The sequence below is a fragment of the Orbicella faveolata genome, unplaced genomic scaffold, assembly GCF_042242905.1.
Source record: "Orbicella faveolata isolate gen_17 unplaced genomic scaffold, um_ofav_v1 contig_1, whole genome shotgun sequence".
Lineage (NCBI taxonomy): Eukaryota > Metazoa > Cnidaria > Anthozoa > Scleractinia > Merulinidae > Orbicella > Orbicella faveolata.
In genome coordinates this window covers 32,750,001-32,772,466 of record NW_028301536.1, presented here as the reverse complement: position 1 = coordinate 32,772,466, position 22,466 = coordinate 32,750,001, and the positions used below count along the sequence as shown (strand labels likewise).

Below are 22,466 nucleotides of genomic sequence, written 5' to 3'. Positions count from 1 at the left end.
AGTACAGGGGAGGGGTCGGGAAGGGGTGAGATGGGCAAACCGCTGAGAAGAAAGTAACGCTGCAAACAATTCTATCCCACAAGGGTTTGCGGTCGCCTCTCGAATGCCACGTATAGTCAGCCATATTGTTCGAATTAAAAATTTGACGTCGGAAAAAACCGACGTACAAACGATCTTCATTACTTGCTTTCCCGCCGATCTGATCAGGAATCATTCTTCAAGTAGTACACTATGAATTGGCGGAGTGGCATTGTAGTTGGTTTAGTTGTTGCATTGTTAACCTTGATCGCCGTGGAATGTACGGAGTTGACTTTCGAGTTGGAAGATAACGCGAGACAGTGTTTTTATGAAGATATCAAGAAAGATACCAAAGGAACGCTTGAATTTCAGGTCAGTGTTCAGTTCGTTTTGGGTTTTAAAACTACGATTTTCTTAAAGCTGTTTATTTTGCGTTAATGATTTGGTGATTTTACACAAACCAATCAGTAGCATCTTAATAAACATGGCTTGATCACATGTACCGGCTTTCAACTACATGTACCTTATAATAGTTAAGCTTGCATACATCGCCTTGCCTTTTAATCCGTTCGTTGTTTAAACGTTTGCATTTAATATTTTAGTGCGATCTGTTAAGTTAGCTTTATTTTCTCTTGAAATTTCAATCAGCAACTGGTCAGGCATTTTACTTAATCCTAATTAACAGTGTTTGCTACTGCGATATTCTAGGAAAGAAAAGAAGCTTATTGTTCTTTTTCTTAACTTTCGATTAGTTAAAACTTGTTCACCCCTTGCACACAATTTCTGCTCTCAAAAAAAAAAATTCTGTAAAAGTTTATGACTCATCCACCCCATGGCCATACCAGCAGGTGATTTATACATTGTAGTACCTCATTATAAACCTCAAAGGAACTTGCTTGGTGGAAATTCCAGGACATTTGTTGATGTCACATCAGTGGCATAGAGTAGCTTTCAATTGCACACCATAAAACCCAAACCGAAGTAATCATTTGCTAACCACAAAGGGCGCAGATGATCCAATGAACCAATCAATCAAATACATGTTGCTGGCACAAGGCATGGGAAAACATGTGTAAGCAAGAACTTTACAATTGGTTTGGATTTTATTTCAGACTGGATGAGAAAGTGGCACAAGTTTGCATAGTAGTGCAAAACTAAGGCAAATGTAAATATATGCAAGGAGGACTTTCTAAATCGTGGTGTTATTCTGTTTTCCTTTTAGGTCATTAGTGGTGGTAACTATGATGTGGATGTAGTTCTGTATGATGAAAGTGGTAAAACTATTTACAATGTCCAAAAGAAACAGTACGACAGTCACTCATTCACAGCTCAAGGTGAAGGAATCTACAAGTTCTGCTTCAGCAATGAATTTTCGACCTTTAGTCACAAAGTGGTTTACTTTGATTTCCAAGCCGGGGATGAAATGCCACTAACCAAAGATTTGGGAGCACACCAAACTGCTCTTACTCAGATGGAGACAGCTTGTGTAACTATACACGAAGACCTTAAGGTAGGTTGTGTTTGTAGAATATACACTGTAAGTTTGTAGTATCGTAACCCCAGGTGTACATCATTATATTCATTTTAGTACTTTGTACATTGTAGATTCAACTTTTGCTCACTGAGGGTGACGCTTGGAAGTCTACTGACTCTAGATTTCAAAATTTTCTGGGGGGGGGGGGGGGGGGGCATGAATACACTATACTTAGGGAGCTGAGTGCACACTTCCCGGTGGCCTAGCTACTTTTTCCTCTCAGCTTTCTACATAAAAGCTCAGTGACAGCCCTGGGTAGTAATAAGGGAAATCATGCACTGCAGAATTATTAACTGGTGTACTGTTAGCAGTTGCTATACATGTTGGTGAGAGTTGATACTGCATAGATGTGTATTTAGTAGTTCCATAATTTACAAATCAGTTTGTCGTCAGTTTTCATTTCTTTGTTTCTTTCAGATTGCGTCAGACTACCAGACTCACCATCGTTTAAGAGAGTCTCAAGGGCGTGATATGGCAGAATACCTGAATGAAAGGATTCAATGGTGGTCAATTGGCGAGGCTTGCCTCATTCTTTCAGTGGGAATCTGCCAAGTAGTTATTCTTCGACGATTTTTCGCAGAGAAGAGGTCAACTATTTAGATGTTGAAAAGTGGTGCTTGAAAGGAACATAGTTATTTCAGCTTGTACAGTGAACACATGAAGTCCCTTTGAGAAATGCATGTGCAAAGTCATCAAAAGCTATACAAATTTAAGAACTGTGTAGCTGGAAAAGACTTGTGTTATCTTCATGTTGGACATAGCTGATGAGAGGCCAAGCCTTTGTAAGGCAACTACATTGACTGTTTTTACTCACAAATGATGTGTATTATAATGAATAATCATTTGATTGCAGAATCTTGGCTATTGTTTTGGCTGCAAATGTTAGGAACCAGAAAACAAGATGAATTTCCATCAGGAATTTTTTTGGAAATGTATTAGTGAGATATTAGCAACTTGAAAGTCTCTTGGTAGCATTAAAGTCCTTACTTTTTTATCACAATTGTGCTTCAAAAATTCTTGATTTCATGTACATGCAGTATACTTCTTAATTTTACATACTGTAGCTTTGACATTAATACAAGTACAGTTTATTTAACAAGTCAAGAAGCCAAAGGTATTAATACTATCATCAAACATGGAAGGCTTTTGAGAACATAAGAGATATTTAAAAAATACAAATAGCAGGGAAGTGTTCTCAAATAACAAAAGTGTTTTATGACAATTTAGCCCATTTATTTGGCTTCTTGATAAGCTTTTGGATATTATCCTGTGTGAAACAAAACACACGTTTTTTTCCATTGTTTACACTCAAATAAAAACATAGCTTTAGCCAGAGCATGGGCAGGCAACAGCAGTCAGTTACAGAAAATATCCACACTTCTGATACAGAAGGTCTTTGGTTTGAGTCACACTATTCCAGTTCCGTTTAATACTTTCCCCTCCACCTTGGACTTTCCAAAAACCCATTTCCTAGTTTGTGGAACCACACATTCAAAACCAACGGGACATCAAAGCACTGGCCTTAATTACTTTGAACATCTTTGTTCATCTTAAAATTGCTTTAAAGGCGAAAAAGAAAATCAGTTTTAAGTTAAATTAAGGGTTTACAAATGATGACCTCGTACTTGTACCTGTAACATGTTTTAGTTTCTTTTCTGAATGTTAGTGGACATAGGATTAAAACCCCTTTGAACCAAACAAAAAAATAATTATTAAACGAAGAACGTCAAATGAAGGACCTCATCTCTGGTCAACAAACTTTAAAAACAAGTCGTGTAGGACTTGGTACTCGTCAGAAAAAGGGTGTGAAACACTGGAATACGGCATGCCAAACTTTTCAATTATGGGGAGTGAGCTCAAAATAAAGTGAACTGGTGTACTTGTCTAACTCCTAGGCCTAGATGTTTCGCCGCGGTTAATCATTTTGGGTCAAGTGGTCCGGGGCGAAACTCCTTGTCGTTCGGATACGTCGCCGAAATCAATTGACCGTGAAGGCCTGGGAGAAAGCGTACAGGAACCAGGCAACTGGTGCGCCACAGCACAGTTGCTCACATACTTACTGTGTAACACTTCTTGATCATTTGATGAGAATCAGGGACTGTACTAAATGTTTGAATCAAGTAAACACCCAACCTCACAATGAATTATAGTACAATGTACCTCAAACTCCAACAGGGACGTTGATTCGTCCACCGTAGTATTGAGAAAATACGGAAATGGGGTAACAAGTAATTTACGATATTTCGTTTCTCTCCATGTATTTTTTCAAGTTGTACTACTACATTGTCGTCCAGTTCAGGCCTTCTATCTGTCACGCAGCGCTACATACTCGGGAGAGAGGGACCTCGAGAGCGTAGCGTTGGACTATCTTTTACCCCATCCAGACCCTCGTTGCTTTCAGAGTTGTGAAGATGGAATCGCGGAGGTCGCAGTCTCAACTCGGGAGTAAATAATTGGCTTCTACCAGCAAATTGTTGGATCAATGACCCGGACAGAATATATCAGGGAGTCAGGGGCTAACGTACAACGGACGGGCCGTATCCCATCTGCGATCTGGGGAATGAGTTTCATGCAGGCCAGGCAACCTCGTCCAAGTCTGAGTATATCTGAGGACTGGACCCGAAAGTCTCTTAAGTCTGTGGTGGACTCCCATATAAAAATAACCGCGGTTGCTCGTCCTACCTTGTAGAGGTGGAAAATGCGTGTTTGGTACCTCTTAGGGTATTCAGCCTCAAACGGTCCACCGCGGGAACTTTTGCAGTACCTTTTAAATATTGACCCGGAAAAAAATATCACAGGAGATAGATAAAGTGTTGTTTTAGAATCGGTACCTCTATGGGCTCTATTAAAGGGGTGAACAACATTTCAAGCCAGGCCCAGAAAACAAGAACTTGGTACCACTTAGAGGCTCTTGTCAAAATTTCCGACAAGCATCCCTTTCCGTTCTTTTTATATGATAGTGCCCACCCGGGCCCGACGTCAGACCACGTTACTGAACATCAGGTTGGGCTTGTCACTGTACTTTAATCTTGGCAGTAATGAACTTCCTCCTCAGATGTTCTCATCCGACTCCCGGTCAATACAAAAAAACATTCCTTCATGTATAAAACTATTATTTTTATATTCTTAGCTAGATGATCCGGTTATATATATATATTTCGAAGCCCCGCTATTTCGTACTATATAGTTTGGCTGCCTGTGAAGGCACAAGTTGCGTGGTGTCACTTTACTGGTTGCGTGACGTTTTTACCATAACAACAATATTTTCACAGCGTAAGGTCAATTATTTATGACGATACACAAACACAGGTCAGAGCGAAAGCTGAATATATTAACAAATATCTCACAACTACCAGTAAACTGAAACTCGACAACACGGACGAGATGAATGAGGTTCTGCTGGCAGGCCAAACAGTTGTTAACCGGAGAAAACAGAGTCGTAAGAGAAAAGACAATGAGGTAAATATTACAGTTAACGATTTTAATTATACTTAAGTATGCTTTCAATCATTACAGTGTCGAGAGTCATAATTTGAACCTAACATTGCTACAACAATGGATGTTATGTAAGAACACATCAACTGACTTATACTTCAGCAATTTAATTACGCGAAAAAAGCCGATATTGGGATGTAATCTCTAGAGCTAAAGGTCTTGAAATATTCAGGACACTGAATTAAGTATTTAAGAAGAAGTATTTTTGGAGCATATCGATCGATATTATCGATATCAATTTGTATATCAAATTGTGATAAAAACCGTCCGAGCCTACATATTCGGGATATCGGACTTCGAGCTGAATAGCTGATCGTTCTTAATCTCGGACACAGGATCGATTCCCTAAACTTAAAGGCTTCACTACAGGTCTAGAGCCATCTGTTCCGTCAGGCCTAAATCGAGGACCGGAATCGTAAATTATCTCAGGAAATTTTTGTAGTTTTACAGGAGTACGTCACGCTACGTCACGCAAATTTGAGCTGTACCTAACCTTGCTTATATCTTCGGTTTTAATTTGTATTACAGTTGGAACCCGCTATTTCTCTGAGGGGTAAAGAAAAGTAGTTCGAAATTAATTGCGGAGGGTCTTCGAAATAACCGGGTCAGCACTAAATACTGATGGAATGTATTTTTCTATTGACCAAGGGTCGGAAACGAACACTCGAGGACGAAGTTCATTAACGCACAAGATTAAAGTGTGATGAACAGCCAAAATATAGTTTACAAGCTATGTTCTAACGTGGTCTGATCATGACGACGTGATGTTGCTTGTTTTTCAGTTCTACCAATGGAGTTTGAAATAAACGGGGTTGGTTAATTGGGCCAAGGGAAACAAAATCAGTTTGAGTTTAAAAATATTGAAGATCCGATACCAGGATTCACTATAAAAGAGTTAAAAAACGTTCTCTGGTAAAATTGTATAAAATTGTGAGCTTTCAACAGCCAGTCTGCTGTCTTCGACGGACAAAAATGAAATGATAAAATAGACCTAAGAATTTGAATATAACAAGCGAATGACATATATTAAATAGAATACGTGTGAAAGAATGTGAGAATGCCAAAAGTATAGAATTAGTGTTTGTTTAAAAGAATATTATATTGTCCCGGCAGAGGGCACGAATTGTTGTCGGTCTCGACAGTTTTCGCTGTGTGCCAGGATTCCAGCGTCTTTCTAATGCGGCTGTTGCCTTTGTCAATTATCTCAGCATCGTTAAAGTCGATGGTATGATCAAAGGTCCAGGCATGTTTCGCTACATCAGGCATGTTTCGTTGGGCTGGCCCAACGAATAGTCAGAGCTTCGCGGTCCCTCCCTACATCAAAGTTATCACCGAACCTCTTTCTAGAATTCTCAAAAGTCATGATATTCGAGTAACCAACAAGCCAATCAAGACACTACAACAAGAGTTCCCTGTTCCCAAGTTTCGACCTCAAGTCGACGACCAGTGCAATGTTGTTTACAAAATCCCTTGTGGATCTTGTCCCTGGAGTTACATCGGCGAGACAAAAAGATCGTTTAGTACAAGGCGAAAAGAACATATCAGAAATACTAAACAATGTGCTAAAGGCTCCAATGTAGCGAAACATGCCTGGACCTTTGATCATACCATCGACTTTAACAATGCTGAGATAATTGACAAAGGCAACAGCCGCATTTAAGAAAGACGCTGGAATCCTGGCACACAGCGAAAACTGTCGAGGCCGACAACAATTCGTGTCCTCTGCCGGGACAATATAATATTCTTTTAAACAAACACTAACTCTATACTTTTGGCATTCTCACATTCTTTCACACGTATTCTATTTAATATATGCCATTCGCTTGTTATATTCAAATTCTTAGGTCTATTTTGTCATTTCATTTTTGTCCGTCGAAGACAGCAGACTGGCTGTTGAAAGCTCACAATTTTATACAATTTTACGAGAGAAGGTTTTTTACCTCTTTTAAAACCGAGTTTAAGTTCGAAAATAACCGACAGTATTGAATAAATGTCTGAAAAACCAAGGGAAAATATCTAAGGGAAATGGTTTTGAGTTCGAGCTCGAACTTCCAGCTGATCATTTTGAAGTTCCTTTAATTTTCTAGTAAAAGTAATGAGGAAATGACTTAAAATATCGTGACATTTCTTTCTTTTTTTCGTTTCTTTCATTTGGTATTCTCTCAGTTCTGATCAGTGAAGGGAGCTCTAATTTGGAACCCAGACCTCTCACGACCAAGTGTCTCTCACAGGCCTCCCCCCTCCCCTCCCCAATCTTGTCTAGTGTTGTGTCAGGTCGCCCCAACTCTTCGCTGGTATATATTGCATATATACTTCTAGTACAGCCGGGTTGTACACCAGGGAGCTGTTGTTCGAAGAGCGGATAACGTACCCTATCCAATGGATAAAACACTGTCTAATAGATAGTGTAGTTGGTTTACCGAACGTTATCCCATGGATAGGGATTTATTCGGTGGATAGAGTTTATAAACCCTTCGAATAATTGTGCTCTGGTTGGAGAGATGCACTGGCTGTGAAAGTGAAGCGTTTTGCCCAAAAACACAACAAGGTGACTCCAATCAGGGCTCGAACCCACCCCGCGGCCAAGCGACTCACACCACTCGTTCATAATTAACAACTCTTATTTCTTTTGTATTAGACCGCAGGTGGATCTGACAGCTATGCGAAAGTTAACTGGTTCAATAGCATGCTCTCCATTCCTCCCAGACAAACTCTCACCACACTGCGCGTCTTCACTGTATGGTCAGCGATCATGGCTTACTTAATAAGCGGCATACTCGGCGTCGCCTTCCCCCAGCTGTTGTCACGTGTTTTCATGATGGACCTCAGCGGTCGCTACGACACTGGGTACTGGCGGCTCAACTGCGGGTTACTCGCTGTAATCGGTTTCCTTTACATCGTCACAGCGAGGTCCCGTCCAGCGGTGGCTGGCAACGGTGCACTTCTCGGAACTGTTCCTGAAAGGTTGTTTTTCGTCACGTCAGCTTTGCTGTGGCTGTTTCGACAGTCGCTGGTTTCTCTTCCCTTTGCAGCAGCGTTCGGGCTCCTTGATTCCACGTTAGCCATAATAACCTACGTGATATGGTCGCGAAACACTCCAGAGGCGTCGCCGAAGAAGTGTATGGGGGAGATAGCAAAGATAATGCTTCCAATCCTAGGTCCCGCGAGGAAGTGGTCCCCGAACTGTGTGCAAATAATTGGGTATTTGCAAATGGTGGTCTCGCTTACCTTCATGGCAAAACCCGAGATAGCGCGCGATGCCATGGGACTGGATGCGTTCGGCGGCTCATCAAAGGGCTTAGTGTCTCTGTTTTTCATGCAGATGACCATTATTGGCTGGTTTCATGTCTTGGGAGGTGGCGATGGCAATGAGTCCGGTCCAATAGCTGCAGTGTTTTATCGTCTCGCTTGGAGCGCACCTTTAATTTCAGTCTTGTGTTACTTTGACGGTATTGAGCGAGGCTTTGCACTTGCATTGGGAATGGCGGATTCAATAAGTGCATTAATCATTTCTATCTCCCTTTGTATAGAGTCGTTGCCTTCCAACACCGCAAAGTGATGACTTCCAACTTCGATCATTTTATTAATACTTTTAAACACACGCTAGAAAACCGACCCACTTACCGTAAATGCTATTTAGCGGAATAGCAAAAAACGCACTGCACCTGTAAGCTCTCAACTGCGCATGCTGCTACGAAGATTACTATTACCACCATTACTGACAGCATGCCCTGCCTTGTCCCCAGGCGCCACTCATTGATAGTCACGCAGGCGCATTGAGTTCTGGCGTAGATGCGTTCCTTTTGCCTCTCATCAAGTCTCCCGCTACTTGCTTTCCTTTGTATGCCAATCGCATTATAATTTGAGATCAACTAGAACTTATAGAAGTTTCAACTTTTAAGTAAACTTCCCTCTCTGTTTAGCTCCTCATGTATCTCTCCTCACAATGATAAGCCAGGAGAATTTTTTTGAAAAAAGAAAACCTTGCAATTGATTACTGTTATAAAATTCGATTATCTTGGGATAACTACATTGTTTTATAGCTAACTTATCTTCCCGCTCCATTGTTACTCTTTGAATTAGATATAATGCAGAAATAAACCAGGAGCTGATTTTGCGACTGAAGATAAGTCCTCTCTCTCTCTAGTTCTCTAAAGGGCCAGCTCTCTATTATTAGCCCTCACCTTGAAAGGCCTAGCTTACCGATTGTAAAAAGATAATGCTTGCCCCCAAGGGCTTAATTAATACGGTGCCTTAATGGTATGTGAATTATTCACGTTTCTTCGATAACAAGATAATTTGAAAGGTAAGCTGTATTCACGCGTAAGTTCTAGTTTTATTAGAGACTAATCAGTTTATTTCTCTAGTCACCGCGCGAAAAGCCAAATATTCGGGCCCGAATTCGCTCGAATACGGATCGGCACACGCCGCGTATGCCGCAATGTTCCGACGTATTCGATTACGGCTGACTCGAAATACACCTATAGGAATCCGGCCTGTTTTTCCGTATTCAAATTTAATACTCGTGAACGACTCGAAGTGACGATAAATCATACGGGCCACGTTTTGGTAGATTAATGTTGCATTTGATGTTCTTCGAAGATATAGCGATCATTTATGACTCGAACATTTTCGAATACTCTCAGTTGTTCGAGAGTTTTCAACTGGAACACGCGATGCACGACGCCACTTCTGACGTGAACGCCTTCGAATACTAATGAATACGTCAAGTATGCTCTAATTTTCGAGAATCGCACGCTATGAATACGAAAGTTATGTCACATTTTTCACAGCCAAAGACGTCTTGCGTCGTCAACAACGGGTTTTATGCAGGTAAATTAAATATACGCTACCGCGTAGTTTAGTCAGACTGAACACGCTAGTTTTTCGAAGCGTGCGACTGGAACACGAGACTCATGCGAAGTATGAAACGTGTTCATGTTTGAATACTGAGGCATACGTGAGGTTTTAAGTTATTCTAAACGACACACTTCAAGTGTTCTGTGGTGTTCAACTGGAACTCGAGACTCGTGCGAAGTATGAAACGTGTTCATGTTTGAATACTGAGGCAAACTTGAGGTTTTAAGGTATTCTAAACGACACACTTCAAGTGTTCTGTGGTGTTCGACTGGGACACGGGACTCATGCGAAGTGTGAAACGTGGTCATGTTTGAATACTGAGGCATACGTGAGGTTTTACGGTATTCTAAACGACACACTTCAAGTGTTCTGTGGTGTTCGACTGGGACACGAGACTCATGCGAAGTATGAAATGTGTTCATGTTTGAATACTGAGGCATACGTGAGGTTTTAAGGTATTCTAAACAACACACTTCAATTCATGTCTCCTGTTCGACTGGAACACGGGACTCATGTAAAGTATGAAACGTATTCGTGATTGAATACTGACGCCAACGTGAAGTACTGAGAACCCATACCAAAGCTTGTATATCTCCCAAACTGTGTTCAAACTGCCGAGTGTGACACACTTTTTAATTCCTTTGGATTCCTAACAAAACCCACCCAAAAGAAAGAAAATTACCAGTATTGTGCAGATTGTGTCAATTTGAATGTGATATATGCATATTCTTTATGTCTGCAAACTAGATTGCCAGTTTGCTCAGAGAATTTGGTTCACATCTTCTTGATCGAGGGTTATGGACTCCTAACTTAAGCTTAACTTAAGCTTAAATATCAACATTTCGTGAGCAATAGTAAACTACAGATCGTATAGTCTATTTCTTGCTGTTTATCCGTTCAAGAAAGCCTGCACGCGTAGTAATCGAGGCATGAAAAGACAGACAAGAGCATTTCATATTTCATCTTATCTTGTTTTCAGTGAAATTCAAATCCGAGCTTTACTTCTCTTATAAACTAGGGTATCTAAAAGATAGTAATGCTGCGGCACATTCTGTTGATAGTGACATATTTAACGCCGTGATTCATTTTCCTGCGCGTTCCAAGACTTACATTAACTGTTATTTCTCAAAGTAGTGTCAAATCGTGGTGTCACTTAAAATCTGTCGTTGTATGCATCAACTTCATGCACGATGACGCATCGATGGCGAGGTGTGACAAAGGATCGAGACAAAAAAGCACATTGTGATCTGAAGTATGTTTGGACATAAAACGATACACATCAGCCTCTCCTTTACCAGATCGCGAAAATCGAAAGATGTGGAAATTGTAGGAGCAGAAATCTAACTTATAAATTCTGTACTGGCACGCATTAAATATCTCTAGAACTCGACAGAAGAACACACAGACTGTGTCGAGAACGTGTCCACCGCGATGTGTGAAAATGCTCAAGCTTTAGCTTAAATTCATGTTTCGATGAAAAGGAATAGATTGCAGCATTTATGAAATCAGCGTGTTCCACGGTTTTCATTTGTTTTAATTATTCTACAGGCTCTAGTAACGACGATTTCTCTTCATTTAAGAATTCGGCGAAGGAGGCGAGACTGCTAAGAAATGACATACTAAGATTAAGATGTCACAATTAACCGTCCATATTTACAAACTTTCACATACTGCATAGCAAGCGTTGTGAAAGTCAAGCACGATCTCCTTCACATCGCTTTACAGGTAAATCAGAGCGAAAAAGGACGACGGCTTGACGAGTATGACATCCTCGTGTTGTTCGTGGCGCAATGCACTCCAGTAAAAGTGGCACAGTGCAGTCTGGTTAACTGCAATGCATTCTGGTAAAAAGTGATGAATTCGAGAATTCGTACCCCCTTCTATATATTCTTCTTAAATCCTGATTATGTTGCTGCTCGCTCGCTACGCTCGCTCCGCAGCAACAATGCAAAAACGTGGTCAGTTATATTCTTTATGCGAATTTCACTGAAAAGCTTTGACGAGGTTCACCTATGGCTTACTAAGTAGTAGTCGATAGCAAAATTGTCTGATCATATCACATGGCTGGTAAGATTTAGCAGGTAATTTTTTTTTCATAAATTCTGTGTGAAACGATGTCAGAGTCTCGTTCTGCATGGATTTCAGCCTGCGTCGCAGACGCTTCATACCGTCTGCAGCGAGGGCTCTGGTTTAATTGAGTGTATTAGTATTACTTCACTGCTTCAGCAGTGATATGCATATCTAATGAGGGTCGATCTATTGGGAAAATTTTCAGCCCAGTCCATTCGCTACTTAACTGATGAATGCAGTAAGTGCTGTATATAGTGCAGTGGGGAGTAGTAAATAGGCAAGACTTAATTAATCTTCCAGGCTTAGTTAGGTTTGATTTTCGTGTCCCTCATTATTTTGGTTAAACAGATATCTACAACTCGTCACAATGGTGTCGTGTGATTGGTTCAAGTTAATGCTCTCTATTCCTCCGCAAGAGCCCATGACGAGAGCAGCTGTGTTTGTCCAGTGGTCCTCTATGGTCGCTTACAACTTACTTGGTCTGACAATATTAGCTGTCCCACAAATATGGAAGGGATTCTTGCAGCTGGAATTCAGTGGTCGTACAGAGGGGTATTTTCGACTCCAAGCGGTAGCGCAGTTCGAACTTGGCTTTTTGTATATCATTTTTGTTCGCAGCAAGTTTGATGTGCCAGGTAATGTGGAACCGTTTTCAAATGTCAGCAGTAAAGTTACATGTAACCGAGGGCGGTGCCCAGGGCTAATGGTTAGATTGTTCTTCTTTTAAGATTTGAATTCAGGTCCAAGCCAAATAAGTCCTGTGTTCTTGGGCAAAACAAATTATTTACTGGAGTACTTCGCACTACCCAGTACCCGGCAACAGGCTACTTTCACTGCATAAACCTTCAAAATAAGTCCTCGCATGCGATATGAAAATGGGTTTGATTTGCATGAGAATAAACGCGTTGGCGGAACACTCGTTTTGAAGCAGAGGCACAAGGTAACTCGGAAATGGCCTGTATAAATAGGAGTTGTCCTTGGCATTTTATCCACTCGTTGTGTTCTTCCCTCGTTGTTAGAGATCAGTTCTTTTAGGCCTGCAGAATCTGTGATAAGCTCCATTTCTGTATCTTTCAGGTGGAATACCAATCCGTGGTCCTGTCCTGAGTAAGATCGTGTTTGTAGCTGGCTTTATGGTACCCCAGTGTCTGAGTGGATCACTTCCACTGGCCTACACTATCTTTTACTTGAGCCTTGACACACTGATCGCTCTCTGTACGTTCGTTATCTGGTACTGTGAAACGGAAAACGCATCAGTCATACAACTCGCTAAAGATATGATGAGGTTAATGCTAAGTGGCCTGCCTCGTCGAAAATCCTCAGTTGTTGTCGTGATTTGTGGAGCTATACAGGTTAGCTTTTTTCAAGAGTTTTTCGATTTTCATGAATCTCTTCCTCTTTAGAGCTCGTACTGGACCAAACTGCGTTTTACCATTTCAGCCACAAACAGTATCAAAAGGTCTTTCTGCAACATATATCTGAAGCCGCTATATCACATTAGCACTGTAGATGTCTATATATTATTATTATTATTATTATTATTATTACTATTATTATTACTATCATTATTTATTTATTTATTTATTTATTTATCTATCTATCTATCTTAGGCCGTCTTTAGTGTCCTCTCGCATGGTTAACATATAATTCTGCTTGTGATTGCCAAACTTGCCCCTTTCCCCGTTTCCCTTATCCCCACCTCCCACGGCACTCGCCTGTATGACACAAAAATGTAACAACTAAATTTATTTCAGGTCCCTGTCGGTCTCACTTTCGTTATCAAGCCGAGCTACATCCATAACTTGCTGGAACTGGATCCGTTCCAGGGCCACGCGGTTGGTCTGCTGTCAGCCTATTTTTTCGTCCTGTTCGTACATGGCACCCTGAGCATACTGGGCGGGACAGCGGATGGGGTGTCCTTCAACATCGCATGCGCGTTCTACCGTTTGGCCATTGGAATACCGTTGCTGATAATCCTTGCAGTCACGGGTCAGATTGAAGTTTACTTGAGCGTGTTTGCGGCATCGCTAGATTTGATCTTTGCTGTTGTCATATTAATTTCGTTATGGTTTGAAGGAAAGCTAGAAACAGTTTCACCAGGAAAATACAACTAAGACCCGAGCCATTACGGTAAACTTCGTGTTCACTGTAGGGAAATTAAGCATAACCACAAGAAGTTTACGCAGACGTAGTGATGTGAATATCATAAAGTCAGTTGGTAGGAGTTAATCTTCATAATTTATAGCGTCAAAGAACGAGGGCTTTAGGAAAGGTCCACTGGAATGTAGTGAGCCCGTTTTTGTGGACCGACCATAGCAATCAAGAGTGATAAAAAAGTTTGTACTAACTACTGTAACTCAATAGTCAATAAATTAAAAGCTAAGAAAATTTGACGGCGGTTCAGTACTCTTTCAAGGTAAATCTATTCAATCTATGAGATATATTTTACGCTTCTTAATTCCTTTCTAAAGATACTTCTCAATTCCCTTCTAAAGTTCATAAAATGTATGTTTTTAAAATGTTTATCACCGCTGTTTGTGTTATATTTTTAATCAAGCTCGAAAAGTTTTGGCGAAGCGTTAATTTACAATGTTATGAATTTTGCTTGATCATTTGCTTCATTTTAAACCGTGGCTTTAAATTCACGAGTCGACTCGTAGAATATACCCACCCGCGGGTGGGGTGAGACGAAATGACGACACGACTTTTCTTGGTAAAACAGAGATGAAATGGGCCTGAAAAAGGGAGACGCCCAACCTGACCCATCCCTGAGAAACTAGATTTATGTCAACGACACCCAAAGCAGTTATCGCTGATTCTGATTGATTCTGATTGTCGTCACTTCTGGTGGTTTGGTCACATCACTCATCACTATATATGTGCCCGGCCCTGATCGCCTTTCGTTCACGAAAATAGCCCGGACCTACGTTCCGGTTGACATACGAGATCGATCATGTACAAGTATGCGACTTTCCAATTTCGCTGTATCCAGTTGATGTTCCAAGAGAAGTCAGTTTTGCTTGTTGCTGACCAGCTCAGCGGAATGAGAAACTATTTTTGGAAAACAGCGCTGTGTAAAATGGGTAATGAGATTGGTGCATGTGAAACGTGACAATCGAAAGCACAAGCACATGATTTGAAAAGGTGCACGCTAATCTCGTTGATCACATTGCCAAGGCCTATATGGTGGATTAACTCCCTCTGACCCTTCATCTTCTCTTGTCTGACTCCCATCAGAAGTACTAAAACGCACCGCTGACAATCAAGTATAGAAAGCCGATCGCCTCGTTCCGGAATATTCGCTGCCAACTGACAAGGTCATGAGCATATATGAACTAGCAATTTCTCTACGAACTATGTAAGAAAGAATTCCTTAAGTTTGGGGGTAAATGGTTCAGTTTCTGATTTCAAACACAGGAAAACCCCGTATTGTTTTAGTCTCTTAAAACTCTAGATTTTATCAGCCGACAGCTTGTGACGATGTAAAGGTATTGTCTTAACCTCTTCTAAGCCTTAGAACAACGTTTCGAGAGATAACCTTAGGCAGAGAAAATCTTAAGCTCTTATCATCAAGTTTATATGGGGCTTTGCGAAAATTGTAGATTTAGTAAATGAACATTTTAGTTTGTGTAGGAAGGAATGTTACTCCAAGTGTGATCAGGAAGATTCTGACATGCAAGAGATTTCATCGCTTTTATCTTTGCTCTGTCATAATTTCTCCGGAAATCTAAAACCTTAGACGTACAGAAATCACATTCCACGCGTTTTCTCGTGTGTATTTCTCGCTGCAAAGGTTACTCTCGGTACGCGGTCAGTAGTACGATTGCAGCTCCCTTGGCAGCGGTACCCCGAGACCTTATGTGATAGAGTGGTCATTGGTATGGTAGAGGGACTCCTCCCCTCATGTAGCAGGTAATGGATGTTTGTAAACACTGTTAAGATACAGTGAGTTGCCGGGGTGTAATTTTACATCGCACTAGAAATATACCAGGAATATTTTAAATTGCACCTGACCACTGGAGAACGCAAAATGAACGAGCCTGCTGCCTAACTACCACGTTGAAGTTTGCTCTAAAGGTCTCCGGGAGTGACAAAGATCGAGTTTGTGAAAATCACACCAACCTGCATTGATGACCAAAACTTGCGATTATGAGTGTTTCACTGACTTTTATCTTTTCAACACTGTATTTCAAGTCAGGAGACTCTGCTGAAGGAGTTATACAGTACATGTTGGCCAAACTGAATTTGCCACTACGGGTGTTCGCTTCCGAATTCCGTTGTGTTAGGGGATTAGGAGGAGGGGGGGGTGGAGTTGGCGAGGTGAAGCTGAGCTTCCATTAGTTCTTGTCCAAAAGAGGGGGGGGGTTGAGGAGTTAGGGAGGGAGGAACCATTCCTTTAGAGCGACAGGCAGTTTTTCTCACCCCGTTCCAGTTGGGTTGCCTTTTACTGAAGTTTCTATTGGTTGACTGAGAAAATTTTGGGATCTTCGCCACTTCCATGCAAATGAGTATGATTCTGGCCGTAGATACTTGGTATATTCTACGACTGAACACGGCCTAACGTATGGCGCGAAAAGGATTATGTAATGTCTGCGATCACACAGACTGCACAAGCTCAGTACAGTTCCTGATAGCCGAGAAGTTGAGGTCAAGAAAGATCAAGAGCGCTATCGTGCTTTCCGCTCAATCAAACTGAATAAATTCAAGGTCTTTCCATCTCTTATCATTATTGGGCTCATATTTCATATCTTAGAAGAACGACATATATTGCTGTGAAGTAATTTGCTGTTAATTGGCTTAGATCTGACAGAATTAACACTTTTCACGATCGTTGGACCTTGAAGAATAGACGTAATGACCTGTATTCAAGTTTGAAACAAAGAAGAAAATTGTACAACAACTGCAAATGGTTTGTTCTTTTCCCTTTATGCGGCTGGAATATTTAATTTGGTTACGACAACATACTTTTACCGATTCTAAAAATAAATAGTTCACGTATCTGGCTACGATTCCAAATTTAACTCGATTTGTTTTTTCTTTTCGCTGCTACGACATTCTGCGAGGGGGTGGCCCCGGAAAAAGAGGTTTCGATGTTGCGGTTGACTTTATTCGAATTAGGAAGACAAGAGAAAAAAAATCAGAAGATACGATATGAACCCTTTTCCTTCCTGATCAATATTACTTACGTATCCTTTCAAGCAAAACGGGAGAAAGAAATGAGTCTACAGATCCATCAGCAATAATGTTTGACACAGTGGGAAGTACGCCATTGTCTTGGCCTGTTTTGCGGTTTTTTGTTAAGCTGTCTAGTATAGAGAATTAAATTTACATCGGTCACTGATAACGTGAAGACGTCACCAAAATTAGGCTTCTAGTTGTCAATATTTATCTTCCTTGGTTCAATATGCTTGAATTTCCTATTATTTGTGACTGAATATTAATTCTACTGACAGGAAAATATTACCAGGGTGGTTGAATATTATTTTTTTCAGGGAGATGTTCAATTAAATTCTCCTAACATTTGATGAGGACGCCAGGCGGGTAACTCGTTAACTGCCTCATGAATGCAAACAGCTAATCTGCTTTCAGCCATTAGTATATAAATAGTATTCTTCGTGTTTTGGCAATGTTGGAACCCTTGAGAATACTATTTCTGTTCTTCAAGGTGAGTATCCTTTAACGCGTTTGATATCAGGAGAAAATGACTTCGAGATAAACACTATGTAAATATCGAACGCGAATGAAAATCGATGATAAGCGAACTTGCACACTAACGTGATGTGACCGGAGGCTAGTTTGGCAAATAATTGAAACCACATTTCATCATGACAGCTGTGTCTTATATGGACTGACATGTCTGGAATAACAACCAAGAACTGAATAAGATTCACTTTGGCACGCGATGGCAAAGTGTATGAATGTATTTGACAACTGAGGTGATAATATCGCAACAGATCGATCGAATACAAAAGAACATGTCTGTGACGTGACATGTCTACTTCACAAGCTCATTGCTTGCCGTTTTCAAACCTTTAAAATCGACCTGCAGCGTCAAGATGGTTCCATTTCTTGACTTAGTAAATGTTTAAATATTGTTACGTTTTATTTAGGTTTGTAAATACCAACAGCAAATGTTGACAAATCCCCCAAATTGCATTTGATCGAAGAGCATGAGTGATACATGTATAATTTTATGAGTCGTTCGACCTCAATATTTCGACAAGCTTTTTGATTAACCCAAAAACTCTGTGTCGAGCATGTATCGAGTCTCATCGCATGTTACAGTCCAAGCTGGCTTTTCACTTCTTGAATGTTTGGCTAGCTTTTATAATTTGTTTATTAAACATTTTAAGCCGCCGAATGAATTTACTGTTGAACTCCCGTTGATTTTGTTTGCTTAGCTGAAGTGTCGATTCTTGTCGACAATCGTTAAATGAAACCAGGACATGGATGGGGACTTTTGATGCATTTTACAAGCACAATCGTATAGACTCGTTTGCATTGATGTTTATCTTTTACATTAACTCAAATCCCAACGATTTCATCTTGCCGAGAAATGAAAGTATTCGGACATCAGACCGACGAACTACTAGGGATTTTAACGGGCGTAATGAACTGATAAAGCACTCATGATGTTGGAGGCACGCGTCAAGAACGTGATGTATTAGGCTCATGGTATAAAAAATGTTTAAGTATTCTTCCAGCATCTAAAGTAGTTTATTGCGTCAGTTGTACTGTGTGTACCACATCTTTCAGGAAATGGTGGTGATATTATTTTACAGCGTGTGGTGGGAAAGAGCCAATTACAGATCTCTTGAACGGGGGTGGGGGTGGGGGGAGACTGTAAATGTGTGCTGCTGGGATATTGAAACCCTTACCCTATACTAGACCATTATCAGCTTGATTTTTCATCCTATTCTAGACTAGACACCAAATACCCCTAACCTACCCTATCCCAGACTAGCTATGCAGAATCTTTATCACTATCATAGTCCAACATACACTGACTAAACCAACATCTTACAAAGTCACTTCCAAGTTTCAATTTCTATTATAGAACCTCGGGTAAAGAACCGTGTTCTACTCTTAATTATTTAAAATACACTGGCCACTTTTCAGGTAAATTGTACCCGAGTTTAGACCAAAACTATCTGATTTCTATACCTGGTATCTCAGACTAAGGGACCGTTCATTTTTTATGAGGGAGGGGGGGCTGGTGGGATTTGGGAAGCACCATTTAAAAATCACATGACCCCCCCTCAGCTTACCAATTTTTTCACATGCCCCCCCCCCTTATAGCGGTAATTTTTTGGGATGACCCCCCCCAAAAAAAATTGAACAAACAATATTTAGATTTCAACTTTTTTAATATTTCTCTATTATCCCCCTACTTCACGTTATTGTGCTCACTATGAAGACAATATTTCCAATCCCTATACTACAGAGAGCTGTTGTTTAAAAAACAAATCAAAAGAAAGAGAAGTCAATTTCGGATCTCCTAGTTATGGCTCGCCCTGAGCGTGTGGCATTTGGCCTCTCATTGGCATCTTCCTGATCTGAATTGATGAATGCAAGAATGACGTCACTTGAGTCATCTTCTCCCCCAGAGTCAATGGCATCACTGTCATACTCATCATTGTCACTTTCATCCGTTTCACTGTTGTCAGCACTTGTCCTGTTGTCATTTTGTGTCAATGTCCTGGCATTTCTCAGTGTTGGTTGGCCAGCTCTGAGAGGACTCTTCTGCTACAAGCACGAATGTCTTACAATTGCCTTTACTTTCTCACTCTTGCTGCTTTTCAAATGCTGCTTCAGCCTGAGGTGGTTCAAGTACTTGTTTAGTTCTGGAACACGTAGCGTTTTAAGCTTGGTTAGATCTTTGCACAACTCAGTCCAAGGATAATACTCATATGATTTATCTTTTGCGTCCCTACTTAACTTTGCCTTTTCTTCTGCTCTCTTTTTCCTTTTCAAATTCCAGCACTTCAAGATGCTGAAGATAATCCACCACAAACTTTGATTTGACAATAAACTTATCTGCAAATAGAGCAACGCTCTCTGGGTGAGATAAAACCAGCCTGCCACTTCCATGCTCTTTCTTCGCTTGGACCCTTGGCTGCCAGTCATCTGGATCACGCCCTTCTTTTGGGGTCTTCTGGCAGGAGAGGTAGTGGTATTCCGGTAGGCAGGAATGGTCGGGAACTGGTTTAAGAAAAAGAAGCAATCTTTCTAAGTGCGGATGGCTGTTCAGAAAGGGCGAGTGAGTTTTCCATGCCAGGGTACCAGTTGAAGCCCAGTGATGGAAAACTTCTCCATCAAAGAGCACAGAGCAATGGTGGAAAAGTTGAATGTCATATTGAAGGATGTAAAGGAACACGATTCCACACTCTTTCAGTCCAATGGGCTTGTTTTAAAGCAGGGCGAAGAATTTTCCCACAGTTTTAATGTAAAACAGATCAAATGTATAGAAGCTAAGTTGACGAAGGTCACGCAGGACATGGAAGCACTAGAAAATAAGAAGAGCAATTATAACAGCATATTCAAGGGCATACTCAAACAGCACATCAACAAAAGGAGAAGGAAAAAAGAAAACCGCAGAAAGTCAAATGAAAGAAAGAGGAAGCGGACTGAAAACAACGTCCAACGAGTTTATGGAATCTGTGTTGGAAACCCGCTAGGAAATGATCTTCCACAATGCCTTGTGTACCCTCCTAGAGCGGCCATCCCGGAAGAGTGTATTAAAGTTGAGGATGTTGCCACGTCGTTATTTAGAAGAGATGGGCTATACGTCGCACAGCTCTTGGAAGGGAATTATTTCACCAATGCTGCAAGAAGCAGAATCACCACCAACCTTGAGCAGGAAGTCAGAGATTATGTTTACACCTTCATGTACCCTGAAGAGAACACTCTGACGGAAAGCATTGCTGCTTCTTGCAGCATTGGTGAAAGAGACTCCCATAGCAGCACAAGCGGCGACGAAGAACTCGACGACAGCGAAGATGAAGATGAGTGCCAGTGAAAGTTGCATTCGAAAATAACAGTGTTAAATACTTTGTTTCAGTATCTACAAATGCTTTTTGTTGCCAAACGTTTTTTTAAAGCAGAAGGAAAGTTTGTAATAAATTTGTATCCTGCCTTCTATGTTTATTCTATAGCAATTTTTTTGATATTCAGACATTATGCCATTTTAAAGTTTTACTAAAATATTTCACGTGACCCCCCCTTTTTCCCTTATTTTTTTGGGATGGCCCCCCCTCGAAAGCCATTTTTTTTCGCATGCCCCCCCCCCAAATCCCACCAGCCCCCCCTACCTTATAAAAAATGAACGGTCCCTAAACTGCCTGAAAACCATAGCATTCACAGCTGCACATACATGTACCCATAAAGCTTATTTATGGAAGTACCCTCTCCCTCCCCTGGGGGTCTTTGACCAATCAAAGCGCGTTGGTTGTCATAAAATTTATGAGGTGTAAAACAAAGGAACAAGGGATATTTTGGGGATTAATTTGAAAGAACAAGGATATCTCTACTATTAAAGGGAACTTTGACAAAAAAATAGGGAACAAGGTAAAAAAGTCAAATTTTTAAGAGATCAAGGGAACTTGCTACCCCTTGGGAGTGCCTCATTCGTCCCTAAGTGCTGACATCATTCACATTAACTAGGGGGGTAAGCTCCTCCTACAAGCTGATTTTACCTACTTGACTTGACTACTTGACTGACACTGAAAATGTGAGGAACTACTTCTGATCTTCTCATCATTTTGTCAAAAAAATTCTTGATTGTGATTGGCTGAGAGCAACTTTATATCTGGTTAATTAGCATAAGAAAATTGTTACCTACAATTTCAAGTTCACTCAGTATAGTCAAATGCAGGGTAACTTGTAGTTAAGGGCCAGCTGCTGGCTTATTTCACTGACTAAAAGAGACCTTAAATGCAACCATGAAATTTTGCAGGAAAACAAATTTGACTTGTGTAAACCTTTGGAACTGTTTAAGGCCAGAAAAGTCAGCAGGGCTTGTTAATGAGCCAGCTTAGTGTTTCCTTGGCTTCAACCCTGGAAATGTACACACAATTTTATTTAGTACACTATATATCAATGTACAACACACTGAGCATCAAGACAATGGACAGTGTCAAAAGAAATGGAACACATTACAGTATTTTAGCTAACTTTTAATAAAAATGTAAAAAAAAAAACAACAATTACACTTAAAGCTGACAATTGTGAAGGAACTGCATGCAAATTAACAACCATAACATGGTAAATATTGGAACTACCTTATACAGTTATAATATGTGACTGAGTATAGGCCCTTGAACCCCTTAATGATGTCATAATACTCTTGCAAATTATCAACTTAAGTAGAAAACAGTTCAACAATATTTTATAACCCTTTTACATGTAGTATTAGTGTACCAAAATAATATTTCTTCGTTCCTTCCTTCAGGAGCGTAGGATTCTTTTCAACTGCTGGTGTTTCATGTGA

General features: G+C 40.6%; 4 protein-coding genes and 1 pseudogene across 9 annotated transcripts in view; all 5 read left to right on the top strand.

Annotated features, from left to right (window-relative positions):
- The first annotated feature begins 87 nt into the window (after positions 1-87).
- On the top strand, positions 88-2,552 carry LOC110054117 (transmembrane emp24 domain-containing protein 7-like). Its single transcript, XM_020760451.2, has 3 exons — positions 88-390; positions 1,241-1,528; positions 1,970-2,552. The coding sequence occupies exons 1-3, from the start codon at positions 232-234 to the stop codon at positions 2,150-2,152; spliced, it is 630 nt and encodes a 209-aa protein (XP_020616110.1). The 5' UTR covers positions 88-231; the 3' UTR covers positions 2,153-2,552.
- A 2,198-nt stretch (positions 2,553-4,750) lies between these two features.
- On the top strand, positions 4,751-9,164 carry LOC110054116 (uncharacterized). Its single transcript, XM_020760450.2, has 2 exons — positions 4,751-5,011; positions 7,686-9,164. The coding sequence occupies exons 1-2, from the start codon at positions 4,937-4,939 to the stop codon at positions 8,604-8,606; spliced, it is 996 nt and encodes a 331-aa protein (XP_020616109.2). The 5' UTR covers positions 4,751-4,936; the 3' UTR covers positions 8,607-9,164.
- LOC149118795 (uncharacterized) lies at positions 6,182-6,808 on the top strand (annotated as a pseudogene).
- A 164-nt stretch (positions 9,165-9,328) lies between the features above and the next one.
- Positions 9,329-14,370, top strand: LOC110054171 (uncharacterized). Of its 5 annotated transcripts, none has more exons than XM_089280262.1 (4): positions 9,329-9,353; positions 12,326-12,612; positions 13,055-13,329; positions 13,732-14,370. In XM_089280262.1, exons 2-4 carry the CDS (start codon positions 12,345-12,347, stop codon positions 14,089-14,091), a joined length of 903 nt encoding a protein of 300 aa, XP_089136388.1. In that variant the 5' UTR covers positions 9,329-9,353; positions 12,326-12,344; the 3' UTR covers positions 14,092-14,370. The 5 variants fall into 5 exon arrangements, with proteins under 5 accessions (XP_089136388.1, XP_020616166.2, XP_089136430.1 ...); XM_020760507.2 differs by lacking the exon at positions 9,329-9,353 and adding an exon at positions 9,712-9,880; XM_089280304.1 differs by lacking the exon at positions 9,329-9,353 and adding an exon at positions 10,065-10,134.
- Positions 14,371-15,790: 1,420 nt separating this feature from the next.
- Positions 15,791-22,466, top strand: part of LOC110054170 (uncharacterized) — a 17,677-nt gene continuing 11,001 nt past the window's right edge. Inside the window, exons 1-2 of one of the 2 annotated variants that reach the window (XM_020760506.2) lie at positions 15,791-15,889; positions 22,428-22,466. The exon at positions 22,428-22,466 is cut by the window's right edge and continues 158 nt beyond it. The gene's annotated coding sequence lies outside the window, so the exon portion shown is untranslated. Of the gene's footprint in view, positions 15,890-17,503; positions 17,643-22,427 lie in introns of those variants that run through there. The other variant, XM_020760505.2, reaches the window with a different exon arrangement.